General features: G+C 35.1%; 1 protein-coding gene across 6 annotated transcripts in view; it reads left to right on the top strand.

Annotated features, from left to right (window-relative positions):
* The window catches only part of ZNG1A (Zn regulated GTPase metalloprotein activator 1A), a 52,982-nt gene that overhangs the window by 20,463 nt on the left and 13,182 nt on the right, over window positions 1-19,337 (top strand). For 2 of the 6 annotated variants that reach the window (XM_011758452.2, XM_024796042.2), the window contains exons 7-11: window positions 2,741-2,787; window positions 4,475-4,561; window positions 7,501-7,545; window positions 13,438-13,494; window positions 18,448-18,499. In XM_011758452.2, the coding sequence (XP_011756754.2) occupies window positions 2,741-2,787; window positions 4,475-4,561; window positions 7,501-7,545; window positions 13,438-13,494; window positions 18,448-18,499 (288 nt within the window). The remainder of the gene's footprint in view (window positions 1-2,740; window positions 2,788-4,474; window positions 4,562-7,500; window positions 7,546-13,437; window positions 13,495-18,447; window positions 18,500-19,337) is intronic. The other 4 variants (XM_011758455.2, XM_011758453.2, XM_071077712.1 and 1 more) reach the window with 4 other exon arrangements.

Raw genomic sequence — 19,337 nt, 5'->3', positions numbered from 1 at the left:
TCTTTGACCAACATGTCACACCACTCCCCTTTAATTTCCTGTGTTTCTTGTGGTAAGTTAAATTGGGGTTTTGAACCTTAGCCTTTTGAATATGTTGGATTAATTAGTACCAAAATTATTTTTGTCTTTTTTGATATATAAGCAAAAGCTATAGTTCTTAAGCAGAGATAAGGAAGAATTTGGACATCTATGTAATATAAAATACTTTAAAAAGATTTTGCAAAAATTTTTTCTGCATTTACTTATACAAGTAGAACAGAATGCCAAAATTTCCATTTTGCTTTATTTTATAAATGAAAGTCATCTGACTTAATGACCAAATGGTATATAATGTATTATTGGAGAATGTTCTTTTGAACAGAAGACATTGGTTTTATACTTTTTTGCAGAGTTTGACTTGGGAAGGTAGGAAGTCACATGAGGGAAATGCAGGGCTGATGTCTAAAGAAAATAAATGTTAGTATGCACTTATTTTTTTAAATGTTTGTATAGTTTTCCTGTGTGCGTAGAAGAGAACATTTATCCCTTCTGCTATAGTTGTATATGATTACATAGAATTTTAACAGAGTTGTAAATATTGGCAGGCTTTCATTTGGGGTGATTTTCGTTTATTTTTGTATTTGATACTTTCTGACTGCCTGGAGGCAGTAAAACGTTAGTCTACCACTGTTAGCTTTGAGTGAAGAATTCTAAAATTTTGGAGAGGTAAATGCATTTAAAACATTGTACATTACCATGTGAAACTACCATTTTATTAGTTACATTTAGGCATGGAAATGCAAAAACGAATCTGTAATTCTTCTGTCATATCATTTTTATGCCCCACAAATTCATAGCCAAATAGCCCCAATTTCATATGTTAAAAAAACTTCCATAAGGTCAATAATATAATATCTTGAAAAATATTTCAGTTTAAAAAGACTTTCAGTACTATAGGATCATTCAGAGGCTGATGCCTTGCCAAAAATCTATCTGTTAAGTAGATTTACTGTTAAATGGTTAGAGATTTGTTGCTGCATGTTAGATGGCATTTTTCATGTAACATCTTTTGTGTATCCCCACAACAGGAGGTGTTAACTATAATTCATTCAACAAATATTTGTTGAGTCTGTGTGCCAGGCACCATTCCAAGGTCTGTTAACAGCCTTACTATCTGGAGGCAGAGTATATAACAATAGGACTTGTTGTAGCCTCAGGCCAAGATGAATTATGAAGAAAATATTAAACTTGGTCTTTTGGCATGGAATGATTTTTGATACAATACTTGCCAAGTTCTGTGACTTCCGTAATTGCAGAGTGGGTCTGCAGTTGAACAAGATTTTGCCTGAAGCATCATTGCCATGATTTTATTTCAGTTTTGTTTTCCTCCAAATAGAATTTGCTAAACTTTTAGAAGGAAAAGATGTTTCTTCTATAGACCTAATCAAGCTTGTTAAATAAAATTATTACCTGCTTGCTCTTAGGTTCCAAACTATTCAGATACTCCTAATGATCATCTCCCCATGAGTTATGAAATGGGCTTGGCTCTGATATATGATTATTAACTTTTGTGTAGCATTGTACACAGACTGATTTTATGTGACATGAAAGTTTTCACAAAGACTTTAAAATTATGTTCATTTTACTTGATGGGTGTGTGTTCAATTAAAAAAAAATAGTCCATGTGATTGTATATAAAATATAGTATACTGTGATGATGAGGGTGTTAGATTTAGTTTCTTCCTTTATAAATGAAAATATCCTTCTCTCATAATTGTTATGAAAGCTAAATGAGAAATATATATAATTTATAAAGTTAAATTCAAGGATTTAATTAATTTGTAAAGTTGGCTTCAAATATAGAGTATTACTATAATCTAGTTGCCTCTAAACCTCAGTAGCCAGCTTTTTATTGTGACAGGGAACCTCTATTGAGGTTTGAGGTAATGAGGGTAAAAATGTAATTTCTCAGAGAAGAAGCTTGTGACGTTGATGACTTTAGGGATGTAAACAGGATTATGAGGGGGAAAAAAAAAGAAACACAAAAAACCTTGCCTCCAGAGAGATGAAAACTACCACATGGGCTCTAAGTCCGTGTCAAAATATTTTTTGGAGTTAGCCTGACTCTGGAGAGGTCAGTAAAATAACTAGTTGCACTGAGAGGCCAGATTGGCAAGTATGGGTTTCTAAATGATAAACTGCTTTTAGGCTAGAATCAGAGCTGAATCAGCCCTCCCACCACTTATTTGTTTCTAGGGTGTTTGAAAGGCCTAGTACTGAGTTCACGTGATACACGATTGTGGGCTGGGGAGAAGGGAAGTATATTAGATTCTAAGAAACTGTATTTCAGTGGTTATCCTTTTTTTTTTAAAATAAGTAATAATGAATATTTAGAACAAGAACAGTTTTGTAAGAAGGAAAATACCTAAAATCTGAACTGTAATCTTCTGTGTTTTTATGACATTATGTGAATCAAAGGGGTTTTCCTTTTAAGTAAAAGAAAAAGTCAGGAGTATGAAATCCTAAACCCTCTTCTTCCGCCTATAAAACCCTACAGGTTCACTTGTAGAAAAAAAAATTGCAAATGGGGAAGAAAAATGCTTTCAGCTAGAAAAGTTAGTTTTGAATTTGTGTACCCAGTAACAGAACATGTTGAATTTTTATTAGATGCAAGAAGATGTCTATAAAGTAAAATCCTTTGTGTTGACATTAGATTTTTTATTGTATTGTAGTAACTTTATTCAAACTTTTTTTTGTTTAGCATTTAACAGAAGAGAAACCCGATGGCCTTATCAATGAAGCCACTAGGTATTCATATTTAAAGTATATATTGATCACTGGCTAATTGTAAAGAGAAAAATCACTAGGATGAAAACCAAAAACAAACTAAGAAATTTTAAAACATAGTCAAGGAAAATTTATTTTCTTTTTTCCCATAGTTGAATTATTGCTATCTATTTATAATGATCTGATAACTAAACTTTTACTTAAAATCATTTTTGTCGTAGCATAAAGTGAATGCTGAACACAGGAGTTCTGTAATTTTGAGGAACTCGGGAAATATTAACATTTGAAAAAATATTTTTATTATACAATTTCTTTGGGATTGAAGATATATATATATATATATATATATATATATATATATAATTATTATTATTATTTTTGAGACAGAATCTCACTGTCACCCAGGCTGAAGTACAGCAGATCTTGGCTCACTGCAACCTCTGCCTCCCAGGTTCAAGCGATTCTCTTGCCTCAGCCTCCCAAGTAGCTGGGATTACAGGCACCCGCCGCCATGCCCAGCTAATTTTTGTATTTTTTTTTTCTTTTTCTTTTTTTTTTTTTTGGTAGAGATGAGGTTTCACCATGTTGGCCAGGCTGGTCTTGAACTCCTGACCTCAGGTGATCCACCCACCTCCACCTCCCAAAGTGCTGGGATTACAGGCATGAATCCCCTGCACCCGGCCTAACTTAAGTATTTTTGTAACTTTTTTCCTTATGAAAATATGGTTATTATAGAAAATATAAATAAGGCAAATAGAAAATAGCAAAATTAGATTTGTGATGTACATACTATTGAAACCTGCTTTTTCAGTGAACTAAAGTTAATTTAGTTTTGAGAATTTAGTTGTATTCTTTGAGATAAAGCATAAGACCCTGAAAAATTAAGGAAAATTGAAAGAATTTCCAGTTTTACTATCCTGTTGAGAGAAAATAGAGCTTCTGATTATTATCATCTACTTTGTTATCTAGCATTCAGTCAACTGGATTCTTTACAGAGATAATATACAGTATATTTATAGTGATAAAGAAGAAATTTTTGCAATATCCTGATATATCTTCTGAAGTATAGCTTATTTTTTTTAAGAAATGGTCTTGCTATGTTGCCCAGGTTGGACTTGAACTCCTGGGCTTAAGGGATCCTCCTTCCTCAGCCTCCTAAGTAGCCGGGACTATAGGTATGGTCTGCTGTGCCCAGCTCTGAAGTATAGTTTTCAAAAAACCTGTTTAATACAGTTTTTAGTATTAAGTGAACTTATTCTATATCTTTGAAAATTTTGGTAAATATTACAGTATTTTAGTATGTAAACTATTCTTATTTCACCATATTGGATATCTGAATTTTATGCTTTTCTTCACAAAGAAAATTATGAGTTTAAAATCATCCTTTTGATTGTAAACTTTTTGAGACTTATCTTTGTAGCACAAGAGTAGCAAGTAAGAGAACTTAGTAAATACTTTGCGAATGGGTAATGTGAAATCTGAACTTGTATAGTAATGAATGCAATTCATTCCCATTGAAAAATCAGTGGATTAGGAGTAAACTGAATCACTCCTGTAGAGCACTATATAATTCTTAACTGATATATTGATCTACATGAGGTGTTCTTATTTATTTTTAATTTGTTAACATTTCTCTTTTGATGTATTAATCTGCATGTGTGTATATTATTTTAAATTTCTTAATATTTCTTTTTGTTTGCTATTTTAGGCAAGTTGCTTTGGCAGATATCATTCTCATCAATAAAACAGACTTGGTTCCAGAAGAAGATGTAAAGAAATTAAGAATGACAATTAGGTACAAAATGATAAGTGTGTTAAGTGCCTACAGATCCATACTGTATACACAGAATATTTTTTACTCTGATTATTGCCCTGTAGAAACTTAAGGTACAAGGTTGACCTGCTTCAAGAACCATTAGGGAATCACATATGTTGTTGATGGCTAATTGTTATATAAATAGTAATGCATAAAATTAGTCCCCAGTGCTTGCAGAATATAGTTTACAGTTAATAGACTGATATTCAGGGTCTTCTCACTCCATCCTTCTCCTGTCTTCTCTTTGACTCTTTCCTAATGTCAGTCTTCCCTAACTTTACCCAGGATAGTTAATTCACTTTCCCATGGATGCATCCTGCCAGTTCCTATCTTTACTCATAATGTATTCTCACTCTGCCAATCTCTGAATTCTTTCTTGTTTTTTTTTAAAATAATTTATTCTATAGAGCCTATTCTGTCTCTCCCCCACGCCTATGTGAAGTCTTCCCTGACTCAAGTGGTCTCACTTTTCCCTGAACTCTCACTGACTTCATCTTCCTTAACTGTCAACCATGCCTTGTCTTCCAGCTTGGGTTTTTTTTTTTTTTTTTTGAGACGGAGTCTCCGCTCTGTCACCCAGGCTGGAGTGCAGTGGCACAATCTCAGCTCACTGCAAGCTCCGCCTTCTGGGTTTACGCCATTCTCCTGCCTCAGCCTCCCGAGTAGCTGGGACCACAGGCGCCCGCCACCACGCCTGGCTCGTTTTTTTTGTATTTTAGTAGAGACGGGGTTTCACCATGTTAGCCAGGATGGTCTCAATCTCCTGACCTCGTGATCTGCCCGTCTCGGCCTCCCAAAGTGCTGGGATTACAGGCGTGAGCCACCGCGCCCGGCCCCAGCTTGCTTTAATATCTTCTTTGTCCATAGCCAAGGCAGATCAGCATAGGACAATCAGGACAATATGAATGATGCTCAAATATGTGCTAACAGTCATTTTGCTGACTGTTCTGGAGACTCCCATTCCTTTTGAAAACAAAGACAGATTTTTCAAATGAGGTTATAGTTCAGGCACTTTGTTTTGAATTATTTTGTAAGACCTGAACTAACAAAAGCCCTATACAGAGAGACATTTGGTAGCTATTATTATTGGTTATCTTTAATGTGTACAATGCTTTGAGCGTGATGGCTCAAAATTACTATTCTTAGTATTTGTAAGTTCTACTGACATCAGATTTTGAATCTGTCATCTCAGTTCATATAGTACATATTATAAATTGAATCAATAAAGGTAAGGCTCATTAGATTATTTGCAATGATTAATGATTGTGGAAGAAAGAAATTCATAATTTTTCCACATATTTCATCTTATTTTAATAGTAAAGTCCTTAAACTTTACTATAAACAAAATGTCTCCATGTGAAGGGTAGGTATTGTTGTATTGTGTTGAAGATCACACGGACCTTGGAATCTGCTTGAGTTCTAATCCTTGGTCTGTTTCTCATTGTCTTAGGGAGCTTATTTACCCTTTGAAAGCCTCCTCTGTAAAAGGCATAATGCCTATCATAAGTTTGTTTTGAGTATTACATGAGACAATGTTGGTAAACTTTGCACAGTGCTGACACATAGTAAGTGCTCTGTTAGCTATTATTATGTAATTTTTTTCTTAGCTTACATAGTAAGTTCAAGGTATAGTAAAAAAGGGAAAAAAGAAGAAGATGGCTGATTTTGAAAAGGTGAAAGTGATGAATGAAGATTGCTTTTACATTTTTTGACACTGGTCTTCTAATCTTGTTTCTCTTCAAAAATCTTGTGCACCATTGTGATTGCTAAGAAGAACACAATCTATTTAGCAAACGTTTTTGGCATAAAAGGAATGATAATTATTACGTGGCTTTTATATCCTTATAGAGACCTAAGCTAAATCTCTGACACTGACAATATTGACTATTACCCAGCTTGTTAACAGTACTAGAAATGAATTTGGAAGAAGCAATTTGATAAATTACACACCCTTTTGGCTTTTACCCTCCCTTTATATCAGACTTGTGACTGACTCAGAATCATATTTGGGGAGTTGAACAAAGGTAAACATGTTTGAGAGGGAATAGCCATCAGACTATAGAGTATATTCAAAAAAGAAGATTAAGAATTTTGTAAAGTAGTGGAGAGACTTGCCTCAGAATCATTATATGTGGGAAGCCTTACTCATGAGAACAAACTTGAACAAGTAGCAAGAATCTTGGGTAAGTAACCCTAAAGACAATTGAATTCATGATAGAGAATTGATGATTGATGATAGACGATGGAAAAGATAAATAGATGAGATATACAGTATGTTGAAAAGATTTTAACAGGTACTTTTTGGTGCCATACAAAGCCATATTCTATAGTATCAAAAGAGGGAGAACAGGCATAACAGGTAGAGAACCTAGTTAGGGAACTGAAGAGGTTATTCTATAAAGGAACCTGGGATGTGTGACTTAGAATTACTGTGAATACTAAGGACAGGCTGGGGGCAAAGCCATTTACAACCAGGTTTTTATTTTTAGTGTGTATATAGCCATTTCTACTATGTATGCCTGAGGAAAAAAGTGACCACCGTAAAAATTTTGAGTATCTACTCATTTTTTGAGTATCTACTCAGAACATTAGGATAACTGACTACTTATGAATGACTTTTTCTAAAGTGAAGCATCTTTTTATTAATCACAAAGTAGCCCTTAATCTGACAGTTGTGTGAAGTTTTGTATATATGTTTTATTGATGTGTGAGTGGAATATATGTGATTTATGGTTTGAAGGAAAATCATAATTATATTTTAAAGCAAGTTTTGTTTTTCTGTTTTTAATTTTTTTTGGGTTTCAGATGTATTTGTGTATGCTTATTTCCTGTTTTAGAAATAATGTACTTTGTATACTTTTTTAAAAAGTTAATTTTTACTTTTAAACTTTGTCTTCCTCATCTATTATTTATTTCAGATCCATAAATGGACTAGGACAAATCTTAGAAACACAAAGATCAAGGTACTTTTAAAAAGCTATTCCTAATATACTAACAACAAATCATTTTAGTTATTAATAATAAACATTAAGTAATTGACAAATACGCTTGATTCTAATATAAGAAAGATGTAAGTGCATTTAAAAAGAATTGGATCCAAAATGTTGTTTGGAATGCTCTTAATAAGTTAGTTTGGCATATTTAGCTAGTACATTTGCCTGTCTTTAAAACTAAGATTACAAAGCCATGATAACACTATGTAAGTGTTTGCTTAAGGAGGAAGAAAAGACTTCTAAACACTCAAGAGGATAACTCAGTACAGAAATCTGAAGAAGTATATTGAGGAATCTTCTCTTAATTTGAAGTCTTTAAATGGCTTTTTAATATTTTAAAAGCCTTCTTAGTGTTTCATAGTTGCCAAAAAATACATGGAGTCTTTACCGTGAAGTTCCTGACAAATTCTTTTATTAAATTTTGATTTTCATTTTCTCTAGGTTCTGTTCCTAAAACATCTGTGAAGTGTGTTTCTGTAGATTAAACTCTGTTTTCCATTGAATGTTATCTTAATTTCAGAAAATTTCTGTGCAGGGTTTTTTTTGTTAAACTAATTTTTTTTTTTTTTGGTGAGAAAGGCTCAGCAGCTGATAGACTCAGCAACAGGCAGCCAGGAGCTCTGAGACTCACAGCTGGCAGTCTAGTTCAACTCAGTCTCTACTTGAGAGATTCTTTCTTTGGAAGTACAGTAGAGGCCTTAGGTGAGTGGCTTGTCTGCTATGGCAGAGATTAGAGGTGCTGACAGACTGCCATAAGTGTTAGGCAGCAGCAGCGGCAGCTGCTTATATGCATGTGAACAGCTGGGGAATTTGGTATGCATTCTCAGGAGCCACTCATCTGCTGGCAGAGGTAGCAGAAGAATGCTCTTAATGTAAGTCCTCTACAACCATACACCAAATGTGCTCCCCGCATTTCAAATTCCACTGTAGAAAGTCTCTGATAATCTCATTTATACCATGAGCCATTCCTCAGTATCTGTCTTCTTCCTGTTAGTGTTCTACAATTCCTTTCTCCTTAATTTTTCTCCTCTTTACAAAATGTCACACAGACAAGTGCATAATACTTAAACAAGCTTTTAAAAATAATGGTCATAAATAGCTTTGGTTCTGTCTTAATATTCGTATTTATAAACATTTTCAGTCAAGTCTCTTCTCTTGTTTTCATTTTGGAAATATCCATGTCCTGAATAAAAGTTTCATCTTGATTAGTTTATTATGTAACAATTTAGTTTGTTTGACATTTCTAACTTTTATTTCTAACATTTGCTTTATTATAGAACAGTAAACATGCAGTGATTGATTTTTGTTACTTCAAGTGGATGAGTGAGCACGTGACTAAAATCTTCTTCTGTGAATTCTTCTTCAGTGTATGGAGGTTGCCAATGCATCTGAGAATCTAGGGACTTTCTGAAATAGTACTTCCTTGCTATGAGGACTGAAGTTGGATTAGAATCCTTTTCAATGAAGATCAGATGTCCTGAGTAGAATTTTTATTATTGGGTCCTGAATCTTACATTAAATATTCTCTCAAATTCCTTGAGGCATAGCAACTTGAGCTTACCAGTTTAGAAATTGGAGATTTGGGCTGGGTGTGGTGGCTCAGCCTGTAATCCCAGCACTTTGGGAGGCTGAGGTGGGCAGATCATGAGGTCAGGAGATTGAGACCATCCTGGCTAACATGGTGAAACCCCATCTCTACTAAAAATACAAAAAAATTAGCCAGGCGAGGTGGTGGGCGCCTGTAGTCCCAGCTACTCGGGAGGCTGAGGCAGGAGAATGGCATGAACCCAGGAGGCGGAGCTTGCAGTGAGCTGAGATCGCACCACTGCACTCCAGCCTGGGCGACAGAGCGAGACTCTGTCTCAAACAAACAAACAAACAAACAAACAAAAAAACCTGGAGATTTGGTTAACAAAATAGTCAAAGTCACTCTTATAGAAGTTTTGTTTTATTGTTTTTTAAAAAATTTTACCATTGTGTAGCTGACAAGTACTGACAATAAACTGCTATAAGCATGTGTAGAAAAAGGCTCACCTTGAGTAGTTAAGAGTAAGGAAAAGGAATAGTGTGTAGCATCGTCTTATTGGTAAGACTTAAGTTGATTTACTAGCAAATGGAAGTACTAGTGAACCACACAGATTTCAGATGTAGGAGTAAAAGATGAGAAGATGTGTCATTTTAATCTTCTCTAGACTTTTTCCTAATTTTTAGAAATGTAAGTGGACTGAACAGAGGAAAACCAAAACACAGTTGGTCAATAATAAGTTTAATTAATTTGACAAACTGCCTGCTATGCATTTCATAGCATTTTAAGGACTATTTAAGCAACGGATAGGGCAAAAACTGCCTTTAAGGAGATCAGTCATTGGGGGGAAACAGAGAAGCAAACAAACAAAAAGGCAACATATTAGATATTAATATAAATACAAGAATTTTAAAAGCACAGAGTTCTATAATAATAGGAAAATAGAGGGAATGATTACTCAACTTTTCTTGAAAAAGAGTCAGGAAAATACTGACCGAGAAGGTAGTCATTGACCTAAGTCTTAAATAATGAGTAAGCCTTTTACAGATGGACTAGGGTGGGGACAACTTTCCAGGTATAAGGAAGATTTTGTATTCCAGGGACCTTCGAATATTTTAGAATGGCTAGAAAACTTGGTATTATGTAGCACAGAAAAAGTGGTATGACTGAAGAGATAGAGAACTTACCACAAAGGGTCTTGAATGCCATGCTACATAGTTTGGATTTTCTTCTGTAGGGAGCAAGGAGTTAGTGAAGGGTTTTAAAAGCAATATGACTCTAGGGAGGTAGATTCAATGTGGGGCTAATCTCTGAGGTATAGGAAATACAGGAAAGAGGAGCAATAGGTCAGGTAGTGGTGGAAGTAGGTTTGGAAAATGTGATTAGTTTTGTAAACATTTTTGAGTTCGAAGTGCCACTGGGGAAGGCATTTGGAAATTTATTTCTAGAGTTCAAGACTGAGCTATCATTGCAGTTTGCTCAGCTATTTACTGAGCTATCTACTGTCAATTTGGATAGTATCTACAATTTGCATTGTAGATACTGGATACTTGGATTGGCTGGTGCACCCTGTTTGTGAGACTCACTGGAGTTTGAAGAGATGATCATTGGAAAATATCCCTAAGTAGTAGCTGCAATTCCAGCCCCACCTTGGAGAGCCAAAATGCTCTTTGTTTTCACTCTCCTGTCCTTGGTCTTAAGCTACTTAAGCAGCTTTTAGACATAGGGAAAATTAAAAGCATCTCTTTTAGGAAAAACATTAGGTACTTCTGGAATAGAGAGTTCAAGAAATTAGGGGAAAAATGAACTTTTGAAGCCTTTTCTTTCCCTTTTTTGTTTACTTCATTCTTTTACTCAGTTTTAAAATGCTGGTAATGGTTTTTTATTTTTTGTTTTTTGTTTTTTGTTTTTTTTGTGTGTGTGTGTGGCCATTTTAGTGCTTTGGAAAAGATCTGATGGTTTTATCTCCAAAGGAGGAAATTAATTTGATGCCATGGAAATTAGTTTTCTAGTCGTATGCCTTGAATGAGTGAAGAATTTCTTTTTCATGGTGGTACTAAATTTGGGGAAAGCTATAGAAACTTTCATCTGGAAGCTTACACTTTTCTTCTTTATTGAAAATTTGGTGAGAGACTTGGATATTTTATTATTTTCTGTAAAAGAGTGTAATTTGTTGTACAGATCTAATATTGATCCTTTTTTTGGAAGTATGGAAAGAATCTGAGTATAAAGCAGAATTACCTCTGGATGACATGTATTCTCAAGGACACTGTCACAGTGAAACAATTTATTTAGAAGCTTGTGTTTCCAAATTGTTGAATTTGATATTCACAAAATTGGCATGTGTAAACTTTATTAAACTTTAAGCTGTTTCTTAAGGTGAAGATGACAAACTTGGAGGGAAACTCCATTCATTTGGTTTATTTTTTTTTTTTTTATCTTTTTGAGACAGAATCTCACTCTGGTGTGAGACAGAATCTCACTCTGTCCACCAAGATGGAATGTGGTGGTGCGATCTCGGCTCACTGAAACCTCTGCCTCCTGGGTTCAAGCAATTCTCCTGCTTCACCCTCCCTGTAGCTGGGATTACAGGTGTGCGCCACCACACCCAGCTAATTTTTCTATTTTTAGTAGAGATGGGATTTCGCCACATTGGCCAGGCTGGTGTCAAACTCCTGGCCTCAAAGTGATCTGCCCACCTTGGCCTCCCAAAGTGCTGGGATTACAGGCATGAGCCACTGTGCCCCTCTTTTGTGACCTGTCAATATAAATATGCTCAGTAGTGGGGGGAGGGGTGGGGGGTGAAAAAGGAAATATGTTTAATATTAAGACTTTGGCCTCTTAGTGTAAACTGATATTCAAAAATTTCTTTATAGAACATTTGCTTCTTTGCTTGATCATTTTTCTAATTCTGTACATCTGAAATGCCCAGAATTTGAGTTGTTGTTATAGTCTATTAACATAGAACTTTGGAGTAATAAGATGGGAATTTGTCTGCCTTTTGCCAAGACAAGCATTCATAATCTAACACAGTATTGTTGCCATGAGTATGAGTATGTGATAGACTGTTGAGAATAAACGAAGCAGGCACAGTTGGTCAGTCCTAAGATAAAGGAGATGTTTTTTCTTATATGTTTGTGCATTAAAAAAAAAAAAAATCTTGAATCTGACCAATGATTTTTTTTTTCCTTGTAAGAAAATTTAACAAATGTTTGGTAAGCTTCTGGAATCTAAATTTGAAATTATACATTTGTCATTTTCTTTAAACATTTCTTCACCTTAACTTTGATTATGGAGAATCACTATCCTCTGCTGTATTTTTTTTTTTTTTCTGTGCCAGGCTGGAGTGCAGTGGTGCAATCTCGGCTCACTGCAACCTCCGCCTCCGGGGTTCAAGTGATTCTCCTGCCTCAGCTTCCCGAGTAGCTGGGACTATAGGCACGTGCCACCACACCCAGCTAATTTTCGTGTTTTTGGTAGAGACACGGTTTCACCACGTTGGCCTCGGCCAGGATGGTCTTGATCTCTTGACCTTGTGATCCGCCTGCCTCAGCCTCCCGCAGTGCTGGGATTACAGGCATGAGCCACCGCGCCTGGCCTGTCCTCTGCTGTTTTCTGAGCTTATGTTAAAATTATAACTCAATCACCAGTCTTTATAAATTTGCTTTTTTATATTTAAACCAAACCTAATGTTAATTGTGATGTTATTCTCACCTGATTTGAATCATTGGATTCAATTAAATAAGTTTAATTATCATTAAATAATTCTAAGAGAAATAATGTCTATTCGGATGTCGGGAATTTTCTTTCTACATGCAGCCCCATTCTGAATGAATGAAATCAAATCATGTGAAGATCAGGGTCCTAGAGTAACTTAATATTTTGTACATTGGTTATTTGACTTCTCGTTTTTATATTACATGTTATATCGGGGAGGGGGAATAAAAGAAATACAAAAATTGCAGAGGTATTTGGAATGTACCTATTTGTTAATTCTATTTGTCATTTCTTTTGTTTCATCTTTTGAGTAATAAACTGCTTGGAAAAGTTTCTGTTCTTTAGCTGATTTTTTTTTAGCTATAAAAATGTATTTGGAAAGCTCATAAATTTCAGGATTGAAAAGATAATTGAAAGTTAAAAAAAAAAGCTAATTCATTGAAGTAATAACCAAATAATTTTCAATCTTGATTCAACTGTGATTCAAATCTTATACCATTTGCCCACTTCTATGAATTTTATGTATAAAATTTTTTAAGAGTCAGAGATTTTTTTTCTTGATTAATTGGATGTATTTTCACAGAATTTCCAACTGCTCATGTTAGTTTTCTTCCTTTTAGAGTTGATCTCTCTAATGTATTAGATCTTCATGCCTTTGATAGTCTCTCTGGAATAAGGTATGTTTTGTATAATTTGCTTACTTTTATTGTTATGTACCTTTTTTTCCCATAGTTAACGGGAATGATTTGCACAATTGCATCCTTGATTTAAGCTTCCTGCCATTCCTTTGGCGTACAAGACCATTCTTAATGAGATGTGTTCTTGGAAGTTTTACTAATTGGTTGTTTGGAAATCATATTGCATTTCCCTGTAGAAATTATAGTGTAAATGATAGTTAACTTTAGAGGCTAATCGTTAACACTTCTACACTAAACACTATGTATAACACTCTTTCTATGAGAAAATGCATGAAATACATAGAAAAGTTTAGCTTAGGGTTCTCACACAAATAACTCTCTTCACTTTAATAATGGATTAGTTTTCTGCCTTCTGTGGGGAATCTTTTTGGTAAGGGAGAGAAGAAAGATTAGTTATTCTTGTGCATCAGTATCTTTTTCTTTTTTTATTATAGTCTGAACATCTAACATGAGATCTACCCTCTTAACAATTTTTTAAGTGTACAATACAGTATTGCTAACTATGGGCATGAGGATGTGCAGCAGATCTCTGGAACGTTTCACTCTTTATAACTGAAGCTGTATACCCCTTGAGTAGCAGCTTCCCATTTCCCTATCTTTGTAGCCCCTGGCATCCACAATTCTACACTCTTTCTGTGGGGTTGACTATTTTAATTACCTGACACAAGTGGAATCATGCATTATTTGTCTTTCTGTGACTGGTTTATTTCACGTAGCATAAAGTCATCAAGGTTCATCCATGTTTTTGCATATGGCAAGGTTTCCTTTTTAAGGCTGAGTAATATTCCATTTTCTACATATACCACATTTACTTTATCCCTTTTTCTGTTAGTGGACATTTAACTTGTTCTCACAGCTTGGCTATTGCAAATAATGCTGCAATGAATATCTCATAAGTCTCATGTATGTCCATATAAGATCATGAACATGGACATCTCTCTGGGCAGTTTGAATTGGTGGGGCAGGTTTGCTTAAGGGTAGGCATGGCGGGTGGCTCTATACTTGAGATTTCTAATTCTCATTCCTATATGTATTTCTTTTCTTTTTTATTTATTTTTTTTTTGAGATGGGGTTCTCTGTCACCCAGGCTGGAGTGCAGTGGCACAAACATAGCTTACTGCAGCCTCGACCTCCTGGGCTCAAGCAATCCTCCCATCTCAGCCTCCTGAGTAGCTGGGACCACAGGCATGTGTCACTATGCTTGACTGTTTTTCTTTTTAATTTTCTGTAAGCATGGGATCTTGCTATATTGCCTAGGCTGGTCTCAAACTCCTGGGCTCAAGTGGTCCTCCTGCCTCAGCCTCCCAAAGTGCTGGGATTACATGTGTGGGCCATCACACCCAGCCTTATATATATATTTCTAATTTTGCCTTAGCCATGCCCTTAAAAGCTAATTCTATTTTCAACTAGTTTTTTTTTTTTTCCACCTTCAGTCTGTAGTATTGTTCACATTTTGAAAACAATACCTACAGTAACCTGTGAGGTAGGACACGATAGTGTTTTATTGGACCCCTTTTACTTTATAAATTGGAAAAATTAAATTTGCATGTAGTTTGTAGAAAAAAAAAAGAAAGAAAGAAAAAGAAATTGATTGAGATTATTTCAGCAACCAGAAGTCTGGGATAGGCAGTGCAGTTATTCCTCCTTCTCAGTTTGGAAACTGAAGCTCAGAGAGTAAACTTGTCAGTGACAGTGTTATTCAAGAAGTTGTCTTCAGTTGAGAGAGATGTTTTTCACCTGTAGCTCTGGTACTGGAGCAGTACCTTTTTAGACTAAACAAATTATGGCTAAAATTATAAAGGTATTTTCGGGGTACCTGGAAAAAATCAGCATTTTGCTTTTCTCGTTCCTGTTAGTAGGAAGGCAGAAAAGTTTGGTGTACCTGAATTACATGTGAGTTATTTCTATTTTTCTAAAAATTCTTATAAATTATGTAAGGTAAAAATGACCACTTGTTGTTTTATGGTAAATGTAGTTATATCCTTTCAAGCCACTGCTGTACAAAGTTGTGAAATCTCCCTGAGCTTTTTTCCCTCATGTCAGCTTCAGGTGTCCAGTATCACTTATGCTTGATAATGATTGTATGAAAATCATTCAGAATTATGCTATTTTTTCACATGAAACTTTTGTTTTACTAATTTTGAAATGACTGTTCTTCCATTAAACTAATACAGCCCTAAGCATAAATTTGGCTTGTTCATTTAAAAATGGTCCTTTTTTCCCATCTTAGTTCTGGCTTTACTAGGGAGATGGATTGGCTGAGGTTGTCATCTAATTCTGGGAGCTTAAGAGCCTTTGTCTTTTGCTCCCCATTTCTGAAATAACCAGAAGACTAGTCCATCCTAACTTTTCTCTTGATGATCCTTTTCTTCTTTTTACTTCAAGGCTGCAGCCCTTCATTTGGCTATCAGTGCTCTTTCACTAGTTAGCCATGATCCCTTTCATCCTCCACATCTGGATTAGAACTACTAATTTGATGCTGTGGGCAGTTTTGATAGTTACAGATCCTGTGATACATTTAAATATGTTTACGAGGGGAAAAAATGAAACAATACTGCATAAAATTTGCCTTTCTTTCCTTTTTTTTTTTTTTTTCCCTTGGAGACAGAGTCTGGGTCTATTGCCCAGGTTAGAGTGCAGTGGTGCGACGTCGGCACACTGTACCCTCTGCCTCCTGGGCTTAAACCATCTTCCCACCTCAGACTCCTGAGTAGCTGGGACTATAGGCACGCACTGCCACGCCTGGCTAATTTTTTACTTTGGTAGAGAATGGGGTTTTGCCATGTTGCTGAAGCTGATCTTAAACTCCTGGGCTCAAGTGATCTGCCCACATCAGCCTCCCAAAGTAACGGGATTATAGGCATGAGCCACCACACTTGGCCTTTTCTTTTTTTTTATATTTATTTAATTATTTTATTTTATTGAGACAGAGTCTCACTCTTGACACCTGGGCTGGAGTGCAGTGGCTGTCATGGCTCTCTGCAGTCCTGAACTCCTGGACTCAAGTGATCCTCCCATCAGCCTCCTGAGTAGCTGGGACTACAGGCTTGCACCACCATGCCTGGCTACTTTTTTTATTTTTACTTTTTTGTAGAGACAGGCTCTCGCTATGTTGCTCAGGCTCATCTTGAACTCCTGGCCTCAAGTGTTCCTCCTACTTGGCCTCTCAAAGTGCTGGGATTAAAAGCCTGAGCCACTGAACCCAGCACAATTTGCCTTTCTTAAACTAATTTATCTCTGTTCGGTCTAAGAGCTTGCAAGTCGGTTGTCATTTAATATGTTAAACGCTGAAATATTTTTTAGTTGAAATTTTATTTTTTCCCTTTACATATTGTATCTTTTAGCGCTTTATTTCACTAATAAGAATTAGAGTATGAAATAATTTCCCACCTTGATATTCAGTATATCAATTTTTGTTTTTCCTTTCTACTTCTATCTTTTGCTGTAATTTGCTGTAATACAGGTGCTTTCATTAAGGCATCCAGTTCTTTATATCATTCCATATTTTTACTTGGGAGAAATAGAAATGTTGCTAATTCCATCTTACTGACAATACCTAAATTATTGTTTCTTATAGAACATAATGGGTTAAATATACAAAACGCTAAACTGTTTGAGATTTTTTACATTTTATGTGTACAGAATTTACATTTTATGTGTGCAGAGACGCAAATTGTTATAAGATTACAAGTTAATGTGTAAGATGATTTCAGATTCGTGAATTTCAGGTTGTGGTAGCTTATGCTTATCCACTAGATTAGTCTTTTAAAAATGTTTATGACAGGGAAAAAATAGAGGGCATGAAATTCTGAGACTTACTGGGAACTAAACTTAAGATGCTCGTTGTTAGATTTTTTTTTTTTTTTTTTTTGCTGCATATGAAGTTTTAGGCAGTCATTGTCCAACAACATTAAATACTGAACATATGGGAAAAGCATATGATTTTTCAAAATGTTTTTCTAAAGTAATCTCATTCTACACTTAAGAGCAGTTATAATGCTTTAGTGACACTTGAAGTAGCTATTTAATGTGATCTCACCACTATAGAGAAGGCCATTGCATGACTTTTTTGTGTGTGCTTAGCTGCTAAACAGGAGAATCTTTTCCTGAGCAACCAGCTGGGAAGGATTTAATTTGACATTCTCCCTACTAGGACCCCCCAAAGAGACTCATTCCCTCCAATAGTTCCTATAAGTTCTTTCTCTTTCCTAAACTTGCTGTTACTAATTTACCCCTCACTGTTCTTCAAGGCAAAACATCTGCAAGGTTTTAAGTCCTTTCTCCCTCCTGTCCTGTCCCCATCAGTGTTGAAATGTATGCTACAGTTGTTATGGTTGTAATTTGTTATGCCACATTGATCTTCTTGTGCTTTTCATATCAGAACAATGCATTTTTAACATTCTGACTTTCTTTTTCTCTCAATTGGTAACTGACTATATAGAAAATTTATGGATACTATTTGTTTTTTAAATAAGTTCAGGGGAAAACATTGATAAAGGAAAATTTATCCTTTAACTTTCTTTAGGTGCCAGCATTATTTGCACATTAGGAAGCAGGAGAAAATTAAGGAACTCTGAGCAACACTAGAATGGTTATATATATATATTTAAGCTTGTATTAAACCTGTTGGAATGGTAAAGAAATCTACTGACGTATTTAACCACACAAAATAGTGTTGCTAAAAGATTAATTTTTTCTTTATTGTGTGCATATGTATATATATGAATGTGTGTTTTTTTAAAAGAAATTTTTAAAAAACTTAATCTTCCAGCTTTTCTCTATTGGAATTTGTGAACAACATGTAAAATTGGAATTACAATAGTAAAATAGTCAGTTATGGAAAGTCACTTCATTATCCTTGTGTCACTAAATAACATATAAAGTTAAATCAGAAGTGTATTCATCTCTGAATTTCTAATCAGTGGTTTTTAGTTTGCAGAAAAAACTTCAGCATGTGCCAGGAACACAACCTCACCTTGATCAGGTAAAAAAAAAAAAAAAAAATCTAAATCCCAAATTCCTAATGAATGTTTTTAAAGGACCTCTTTAACTAAATTGGCTATGTTTAGGACTATTTTATTGTAAACTTTTTCTAAAATGGTGTTTTTGAACTATGTTGATAATTTTTGGACTCTTAAATGCTTTTGACATAGTCTAATTCAATTTCTTAACACATAATAGGAATTCATCAAACCAGATTTGTTTTAGAATCTGAGGAAATCATGCTTTCTAGCCTTTCCATTCTGTAGATTACTTAGCATATTGATTAGTTCTGATAGGGATTACTCCTTAAAAGCAGCCTGGGGGTTCTATAGGCAGTCTGTTTTTAAGTATGTTGAATTGTTTAAGGAAAGGTCTGATATAAGCATGGCTTATTTAAATAAAAATTGACTTTGAGTTTCACCTTCAGGTGAAACCAGCTGGGCACTGTAAATTTGAACTTCTGAAGATGTTTTTAATGCTCTAAAATTCTAATCCCTAAGGTAAATATCTAAGATACTAGGAACAAATTAAATATAATTTTACCGTACTTGTGTTTCTGTTAAGCAGATCGTAGATCGTAGAGCTTTAGGATAACTTCTTTGTTCCACTTAAAACCCTGAGGGGTGGAGTGGGGGATGTGTAAGTGAGCAGTGTGCCTAGTCTTCCTTCCTCTGTCTCCAAGTGATCACTCAGTTTTTGAATTGCTGTTGGTTGTAATAGGGCCAAGATAACAGCTACTTGCATTTGTATTCATTTTGGTTCATATTTATGAGCAGGTTTACTACTATGTTTGTGACACCTTTCCCTGTGAAACTTTTGTTAATAGGATATTCCTCTTC

This window comes from Macaca nemestrina, chromosome 14 (genome assembly GCF_043159975.1).
Source record: "Macaca nemestrina isolate mMacNem1 chromosome 14, mMacNem.hap1, whole genome shotgun sequence".
Lineage (NCBI taxonomy): Eukaryota > Metazoa > Chordata > Mammalia > Primates > Cercopithecidae > Macaca > Macaca nemestrina.
This window is presented reverse-complemented; position numbering and strand designations above follow the sequence as displayed.